The sequence below is a fragment of the Leptonychotes weddellii genome, unplaced genomic scaffold (genome assembly GCF_054177405.1).
Source record: "Leptonychotes weddellii isolate Sample4059 unplaced genomic scaffold, ASM5417740v2 HiC_scaffold_2196, whole genome shotgun sequence".
In the NCBI taxonomy this organism is placed as follows: domain Eukaryota; kingdom Metazoa; phylum Chordata; class Mammalia; order Carnivora; family Phocidae; genus Leptonychotes; species Leptonychotes weddellii.
The window spans coordinates 4,005-12,880 of NW_027807820.1; the positions used below are offsets into that span (position 1 = coordinate 4,005).

The 8,876-nt window shown below is 44.1% G+C and overlaps 1 protein-coding gene across 1 annotated transcript; it reads left to right on the forward strand.

The window, feature by feature from the left end:
- Positions 1–204: 204 nt before the first annotated feature.
- LOC145718787 (calcium-binding and coiled-coil domain-containing protein 2-like) lies at positions 205–7,640 on the forward strand. The gene is made up of 4 exons (XM_081810300.1): positions 205–425; positions 5,808–5,910; positions 6,062–6,195; positions 7,452–7,640. The coding sequence occupies exons 1-4, from the start codon at positions 246–248 to the stop codon at positions 7,623–7,625; spliced, it is 591 nt and encodes a 196-aa protein (XP_081666426.1). The 5' UTR covers positions 205–245; the 3' UTR covers positions 7,626–7,640.
- Positions 7,641–8,876: the final 1,236 nt, after the last annotated feature.

Below are 8,876 nucleotides of genomic sequence, written 5' to 3' on the forward strand. Positions count from 1 at the left end.
GGTGCCGTGGCAGAGATCAAAGACATTCTTAGAAAGATCTTATAGCACAGGAAGCTATGAATGCAGAATGGCTCAAAGTGAAACAGAAAGCAAGTTGTATGATCTCAATCCCTGTCAGGCTTTTGCTTTTCCTGACTTGCCTCGAATGGAATGTTCCCTGGGTGAGAGCCCAGAAATCTCCCAACATTTCAAACAGCCCTTTCTGAGCCTTATTCTATCCCATATCTCGTAACAGGACACCCACCATGGAAGAGACTCTAGAAGATCCCCCCACATCAGCTGTCTTGCTGGACCATTGTCATTTCTCTCAGGTCATCTTTAACAGCGTGGAGAAGTTCTATGTCCCTGGAGGGGATGTCACATGCTATTATACACTCACCCAGCATTTCATTCCCCGCCGAAAGGATTGGATTGGCATCTTTAGAGTAAGTGGTTAATTTAGTACCAAGTGACTGGGAACTAGAGGTTATTCTTCATTAACTGCGTGTGTGACCATCTGTGTATTATAAGCATTTTGCATCTTATGTCTGGCCTTTTTTTTTTTTTTTTTTTTTTTAAGATTTTATCTATTTATTTGAGAGAGAGAGTATGAGTGGCAGGGGGCAGAGGGACAAGCAGACTCCCTGTTGAACAAGGAGCCTGACACAGGGCTCGATCCCAGGACCCTGAGATCATGACCTGAGCCGAAGTCAGACACTTAACTGAGTGAGCCACCCAGGCGCCCCACACCTCTTTTTTTTTTTTTTTGGTCTGGCCGTTTAAAAAACAATTTTTTTTCTTTTTTAAGATTTTTATTTATTTGACAGAGAGAGAGCACAAGCAGGGGGAGCAGCAGAGGGAGAGGGAGAAGCAGGCTCTCCGCTGAGCAGGGAGCCCAACACAGGCCTTGATCCCAGGACCCCGGGATCATGACCTGAGCTAAAAGCAGACGCTTAACCGACTGAGCCACCCAGGCACCCCTGGCCAATTTTAAAAATCCTAAACTAGGGGCGCCTGGGTGGCTCAGTTGGTTAAGCAGCTGCCTTCGGCTCAGGTCATGATCCTAGGGTCCTGAGATAAGCCCCACATGGGGCTCCTTGCTCAGCAGGGAGCCTGTTTCTCCCTCTCCCTCTGCCTGCCGCTCTGCCTGCTTGTGCGCTCTCTCTGTCAAATAAATAAATAAATAATCTTTTAAAAAAATAAATAAATAAAAATAAAATACTAAACTAAACTCCCTGGTACTTCCCAACTTCCCCCTTCACACACCTACATGTGCTGTGGGACTCAAGTTTTAATTTCAGTCGCAAGCCAAAATAAGATGGCAAATCATATAGCCCCCAAGTTTTATGATGCTTTCAAAGACCAAATGTAAATGTTTTTAAATTATCCTATTTTGAAATACTCATCTATGAGTTGACTGGGATGAGTGGCCCCTTATGTAATTTCTGTGACCTCAAACATTGCTTTCTTACTAAAGAGGAGTGTTTAATTTGTTTTAATATGAGTATCACATATCTAAAAAGGAGGTCGAGAAGTTACCTGGTTTAACGTCCTGCATCCAAGAAGTTTATTACTGAATAGGTGTGACTGGCTTCTTTGTAAAGATTTCTAGGGATAGAAATTTTCTGAGGTCCCTCAGGGACCTCTCCTAGTTCAAGTACAGAAATGGTACTTTTTTTTAATTATAGTCAACTTATTCTCTGCCTCCCTTTCTCCCCCTATCTGTGTCTCTCTCTGTCCCTCACATCACACACACACACACACACACACACACTCACACTCACACACACACCCCCCCCATAATGACAGATCTTCCTATTACATCCAGAGACAGAAGATAAAGGTCAAATTTAAGTAATTTACACTGCTGAGTTCCAAGATCAGTGACCTTTGTTTTGACACCTCAGTATGTCATGTGCTTGTTTGCCAGTGTTGTTCATCCTGAAATCAGACATCATTCTTTTTTTTTTAATTTTATTTTATTATGTTAGTCACCATACATTACATCATTAGTTTTTGATGTAGTGTTCCATGATTCATTGTTTGCATGTAACACCCAGTGCTCCATTCGATACGTGCCCTCTTTACTACCCATCGCTGGGCTAACCCATCCCCCCACCCCCCTCCCCTCTAGAACCCTCAGTTTGTTTCTCAGAGTCCACAGTCTCTCATGGTTCGTCAGACATCATTCTTGACTGCACTGTGGAGGAGCTGGTGCTTATTCACATCCCTCACAGAGTTACTTTTCCTTAATTGTTTGGAATTCTAAGCTAACTGATGGAGCCATGGAAGCTCGTGTTTAGAGGCAGGGATAGCAGGACACCTCCTGAGACTGCAGGATATTGACTCGTTAGACTGAAGGATGTGCTGACACAGAAAACTGACACACCGGAGTATTTCCTGTTTTGGAAGATGATTGTTGTTTTTTTCTTCCCCATATGTAGCAAAGCTGTCAAGTAGAATTTTCTACAATGGAGCTGTACCTTCACTGTCCAGGACGCGTCCTGATGGCCTCTAGCCACATGTGGGTATTGAGCACTTAAAATGTGGCTAGAATTATGAAAATTTAATTAATTTAAATGGGCTAGTGGCTATCATTCTGGACAGTGCAGCTACAGATAATTTAAAAAGAGGACAATTTGAAAACTGCTTATTCATCTTTGAAATGTAATCTGTGGGCATCTGGGTGGCTCAGTCGGTTAAATGTCTGCCTTTGGCTCAGGTCATGACCCCAAGGTTCTGGGATTGGGTCCTGTGTCGGGCTCCCTGCTCAATGGGGAGTACTGCTTCTCCTTCTACCTTTTCCCCCTGCTCGTGATATCTCACTCTCTCAAATAAATAAATAAAATCTTAAAAAAAAAATGAGATGTAACCTATAACTTTTTTTTTTTTTTCAACACGGTTATATTTCCGTTTTGCCTAGACTGGTTGTATCTTCCAAGGACTTAGCAACTTCCAGTGAGGACTTGACCGTAAACCAAATGAAAATCTTGTACCTTTTAAAAACAAATGTTTAGAAACATTTTTGAGGGGCGCCTGGGTGGCTCAGTTGGTTAAGCGGCTGCCTTCAGCTCAGGTCATGATCTCTGGGTCCCGGGATCAAGCCCTGCAGAGCAGGGAGCCCGCTTCTCCCTCTCCCTCTGTGATCTCTCTCTCTCTCTCAAATAAATAAATGAAATCTTTAAAAAAATTTTTTTGAAAACTGCATCTATTTTGGAATGCTTCGTGTATTTCAGAGGTATTGACATGATTCCATAAAGAAAACCATTAATACAAAAAATGGCCTCTCGTGTTCATTGTCCATGAAGCTATTGATTTGAACAGCTACCTAGAAGCCTGAAAGAAAGTTCTAAGACTAATAAAGAGAACACAGACTTTTTGAGAACACGTGATGTGCAGGGTCTGAGGTTTTGTGCGTGCGTGTGTGTCTGTGTTCTCACTGAGCCTCACAGCACAGCAGTACCCTTAGATAGGGAGTCTTATCTCTTACGCACAGATGAATAAAATGAATATACTCAAGATGGTGACTTTCCCAGTGAGTAACTGGTGAACAAGTTTGTTTGATTCCTAAACCTCTGCTTTTTTTCCTCTCCTGCTGAATTCATATGAACAACAGATGGTAGAGAGTTGACTATAAAGTGTTATCTTTCATATCTCCCTTGGAAAGCTCACCTGGTGTTCTTGTAGTATAATCTCTCTCTCTCTCTCTTTTTAAAGACTGTATGTATTTTAGAGAGAGAGAGCAGAGGGAGGGAGAGAATGTCAAGCTGAGTGCAGAGCCCAGTGCAGGGCCGAATCCCACGACCCAGAGATCATGACCTGAGCCAAAATCAAGAGTGGGACGCTCAACCAACTGAGCCACCCAGGCACCCCTCTTTTTAATTTTATTTTAAGTAAACTCCACACCTCACATGGGGCTCAGACTCACAACCCTGCTCGCAGTGCCTGACTGGCTCAGTCGGTGGAGCTCCGCAACCCTTGATCTCGGGGTTGTGAGTTCAAGCCACACATTGGGGGTAGAGATCACTTAAAAATTTTTTTTTCCTTTTTTCTAATTAAAAAAAAAAAAAAGTCGCATGCTCCATTAACCGAACCATTTGCAGTGCAGTCTCAACCATACTCCCCAGCTCCTCACCAGTCGGGACGCTGGTCCTTCCTGGCACCAAGCAGACGCTTGTGAACTGTTTTCGAACGTGCTCTATGTTTCATCTTCTCAATGTAGCAAAAGCTACCAGCAATGATAGAGCCTAAAGTAAGTGGGAGTTGGCTTTCCTGCCGTCAGGGCACAACCCTGTGCTCCATGTTCTTCTTTCTGTGGGCATTTAAATGTTTCCAAGGGCCCCGAGAGGGGACATGTCATGCCATGAGAAGCCCACCGGGACTAGGACTACTCAGGTGGAGGGGCCAAGGCCAGAAATCGCAGGTGGCCAGAAGTTGTGTCCTTGGTCTAAGACTGCTGTAATTCTCAGGCCTTCCCAGATGGTATTTTGGTCACAGTGCATTAAGAAACTCCAGGATGTGAATGAAGACTCCATAAAATTCTTGCTTCCTGTACCACCACAGGCCGCGGTCTCTGAGATGCGTTCAGCAATGGGGTGTGTATTAATGAGACACTAAAACATGCCCTGCTATGTTCTGATGAGCTTTCAGTGTAGCCTTTTCAACCCTGCACCGATTCCTTCATATATAAAAATGGAATTTATTTTTAGTTCTTTTTCTTCCCACTGGGCTCAGGCAGGGTCAAAATATGGCAATAAATGTAATTTCACTTCTCTTTTGCTGAGTGTTCTCCCCTCAAAGACACAATGGCTCCCTTTCTATTCTCTGGTGTGCCCTTATCCTCCAGATACGATTTGAGCCATCTTTTACCCCTCTTCACATTTACTGAGAATATTTTCCACTTAGCCAGCTTTCTGCTCTGAGGCATATTTTACGGTATCCTTATATCATGACTTATTGCATTCAAGACCTGGAGGAGGCCTCTATGACTGCCAGATTGTTGTCAGTATCTGTCACCAAAAAGCCTTCGTTAAGCACGCATTAAGAAAAACACTGACATGGGGCACCTGGGTGGCTCAGTCGTTAAGCGTCTGCCTTCTGCTCAGGTCATGATCCCAGGGTCCTGGGATCGAGCCCCGCATCGGGCTCCCTGCTCCGCGGGAAGCCTGCTTCTCCCTCTCTCACTCCCCCTGCTTGCGTTCCCTCTCTCGCTGTGTCTCTCTCTGTCAAATAAATAAAATCTTAAAAAAAAAGAAAAAAGGAAAACCACGAAATTCTATAGACTGGACTCTGTTATCTGGGACCTACCTCATAATCTAAGAACCCTTTTGCCCCTCCATGTGCAACTGATTCAAAAACAGCATTTTTAAATGCACAAGTATAACCAGGTCAGTATGGGCGACAAGACTGGCCTGAACACAGGAGAGGACTGACCCATGGAGACGGTGGGTCAGAAGGGCTTTCTGATTAAGAAGTTCTAAGAACACTGTTGGGAGAAGGTAGCGGGATCAGATTCACAACCCCAGAACTGTCTTCACTGTTTTCCCCAGCCACTCACCGTTCTCTGTCTGATGTGGTGATAGAATTTTTGGAACTCTGGTCCTGGGTGTTGAGGGGTCAGTTTTCATTTCCTTCTGAGCCAGGTATTCTGGACTGTGTGTGTGCCAGTTTCTAGGTGTATCAGACTTCATACCACATATCCTAAGGGACTCCTTCTATTTTCAACATAAACAAGTAAATAGTAAGTGCATTTTAAGAAGACCTAGCACAAATAAGGGTTTTCCCCTGAGCACTTTCAGATGCTGAGTGAGAGCCTTCTGTCATTGCAGGTGGGATGGAAGACAACCCGTGAGTATTACACCTTCATGTGGGTCACTTTGCCCATTGACCTAAACAGCGAATCAGCCAAACAGCAGGAAGTCCAGTTCAAAGGTGAGAAAAATCCTAGATCAAAGGTATTTGAAGACAGCAGCTAAGACTAATTCCCTTGAGCTTAAGATTTCTGGGGCAGATAAAAGACTTCCAGATTTTTAGTTTTCTTAATAGACCTTATTTTGGATTAAAAATCATGTTGTGTTTTCAGCTTATTACCTGCCCAAGGATGATGAGTATTACCAGTTCTGCTATGTGGATCAGGATGGTGTGGTCCGGGGAGCAAGTATCCCTTTCCAGTTCCGTCCAGAAAATGAGGAGGACATCCTGGTGGTTACCACTCAGGTCTGTAAACATCTCACCTCAATCCTTTCCTGCCATTAAGAGTAGTAATTTCAGGATAGGGTGGAATTTGGATCAATAAGCCTTTATTGAATGTCTTAACAGATACTATTGGGAAAAATGTATATAGTACCCATTCAAACCTGCCCAGGAATGACTTAGGAACATTGAAAAGAATCACAACAATAAGTGATTTCTCCTTGGGGCGCCTGGGTGGCTCAGTTGGTTAAGCGACTGCCTTCGGCTCAGGTTATGATCCTGGAGTCCCGGGATCGAGTCCCGCATCGGGCTCCCTGCTCAGCAGGGAGTCTGCTTCTCCCTGACCCTCCCCCCTCTCATGCTCTCTCTCTGTCTCATTCTCTCTCAAATAAATAAATAAAATCTTAAAAAAAAAAAAAATAAGTGATTTCTCCTTTCTCTAAAGCTGCTGTAACTCAGTTGGCATTCAGTTTTCCCTTAACTTTTCCAGTTGCTTAGTTTTGATAATCTACACATCTGGTCATCTGCGCATCTGCACATCTTACCACAACGGTAAATTTATAAGCTCCTTTGTGGAGGAATACACCAAATATGCTTTGTGTCTCTCCGTCCTTTTAATTTTTTTTAAGATTTTATTTATTCATTTGACAAGAGAGCACATAAGCAGGGGGAGTGGGAGACGGAGAAGCAGGCTTCCCGCGGAGCAGGGAGCCCGATGCGGGGCTCGATCCCAGGACTGTGGGACCATGACCTGAGCCGAAGGCAGACGCTTAACCAACCGAGCCACCCAGGCGCCCCTATCTCTCAGTTCCGACCCAGAGCCTGTCATACATGAGTATTAGATTCATTCACTCAGTTATTTCACAGGACACCCTCTTTCCATCCAGCACTCTGGTAGGCAGTGAAAACTCAATTAAATCACTTGCTGTCCTTGGCCTCTAGGAGCTAAGTGCATTAGGAAAGACAAAGAGTAGTAAGTGTTTGCAAGAAGAATCGACATTCTTCTGTCATTCTGCCTTTTAACTCTTTATGGCCTTAATTTTGTCTTTCTTTCTTCATAATGACAGGCTCAGTGTTGCAGTTACGCAGACATACCTACCTTCCCCCCTTCCCTACATACTGAGGAGGTGATCCCATTCAGGGTGCACAGATGTCGCTGTATGAGTGGGAATCCACCAGACTCTCAGCATCCCAGCCTATGGGAATGTTCCACTAGAGGGACTTGAATATTTATCGAGCTATAAAGGGTCAAATATGAATTCACAGATGCTCTTTCGTAGGGTGAGGTGGAAGAAATTGAGCAGCACAATAAGGAGCTTTGCAAAGAAAACCAGGAGCTGAAGGACAGCTGTGTCAGCCTCCAGAAGCAGAACTCAGACATGCAGGCTGAGCTCCACAAGAAGGAGGTATGGCTGCTAGTTAAACATGAGCCTGAAAACAAACGAAGAACATGAACCTAGAGTACAGAGGTCAGAATTGGATGGTGTCTCTTATCCAGCACCACCTTCTGTTTTGCTTGTGATCTTACTCCCTTATACTAATATCTTTGAATAGGCACAGGGTTAAAAGTTTATATGGATTACTTTATTTAAACTTTGGAATAGGTACTATTATTACCCCGATTTTACAGATGAGTAATCTGAGGCTTAGACAGGTACATAATCTCTCATACAGCTAATCCATGATGGAGCCGGGATTCAAACCCAGGCAGTCTGACTGCTTCTTCCTACTTCCTATGTAGAATGTAATCTATTTGCTTTGATTAGCTAGAATGTGGACATCGAGAGAGTAGAGAGTATAAAAGCAAGATTTCAGGTTATCCAAACTCTTTGCTACTTCTCTTTTGAAACATCCTTCCAATCAGTGGGTGGTAAATGAGAGTTGATAATGCAAGGAGCTAAAGAGGAGAGTCTTCTCTTAAGTACTATAAACTAATTACACTGAGGTCATACCTTAGAAGTTCCAGAACATGCAAACCTTGGCCGTCACCATCTGGAGAGCCCTTGATCTACAGGTGAGCAAACTGAGGCCCAGAGGAGAGAGGAAGAGGTCCGTTTAGTGACCACACTAGGTTAGGACCCACCTCTCTTGACTCCCAGACAGACTGTTCTTTATACATTGCTGTCACACAAACGCCTGTGATGTCCTCAGCCCTGGGCTGGTAGAGAAATGTGGGTGACAGGTCCAGGCTACAGATCTGGCCTACTCCAGGCAGTGAGACAACAAACAGGTGGCAGAGATGTAATTCACTGTCTGTCTGTCAGGAACCAGTGTCCTGGCCAGGAGCCCTACAGCTCACCTGCCAGGTTCTAGCCAAGGAATCGGAGGGTCTGGCTTCTTGGGTTAGCTCCCCTACCGACTAGCTACTAGTTGTCGTGATAACACAAGCCAGTATTTATTCAGCACCCACTATGTGCACTGTAAGTGAGGCACTGTAATTAAGCGGATTGCTTCACTTAATCCGTACAACCACCCAGCAGCTCAGACAGGTTAGGTGACTTGCTCAATGTCACAACAGTTCATGACTTTGAAAGGAGCTTGGATTTGAGCTCAGATTTTGTTGATGTTAAAACCCATGTTTTTTAGGAATTAAAAATTAAAAACAATAAAAATGGGCAGGAAAACCCATGTGTTTTAGAGCCAGGACCATACAGTGGTTAAGAACCCCATCTTTGGAGTCACACAGACTGATTCTCCCACTTATT

Excerpts from the sequence above, each read along its gene's own strand:
- LOC145718787 (XM_081810300.1), top strand. The coding sequence starts at position 246 with ATGGAAGAGACTCTAGAAGATCCCCCCACATCAGCTGTCTTGCTGGAC. Across the intron at positions 5,911-6,061 it reads GCAGGAAGTCCAGTTCAAAG|CTTATTACCTGCCCAAGGAT; the intron begins GTGAGAAAAATC and ends TTGTGTTTTCAG. Across the intron at positions 6,196-7,451 it reads TCCTGGTGGTTACCACTCAG|GGTGAGGTGGAAGAAATTGA; the intron begins GTCTGTAAACAT and ends GCTCTTTCGTAG.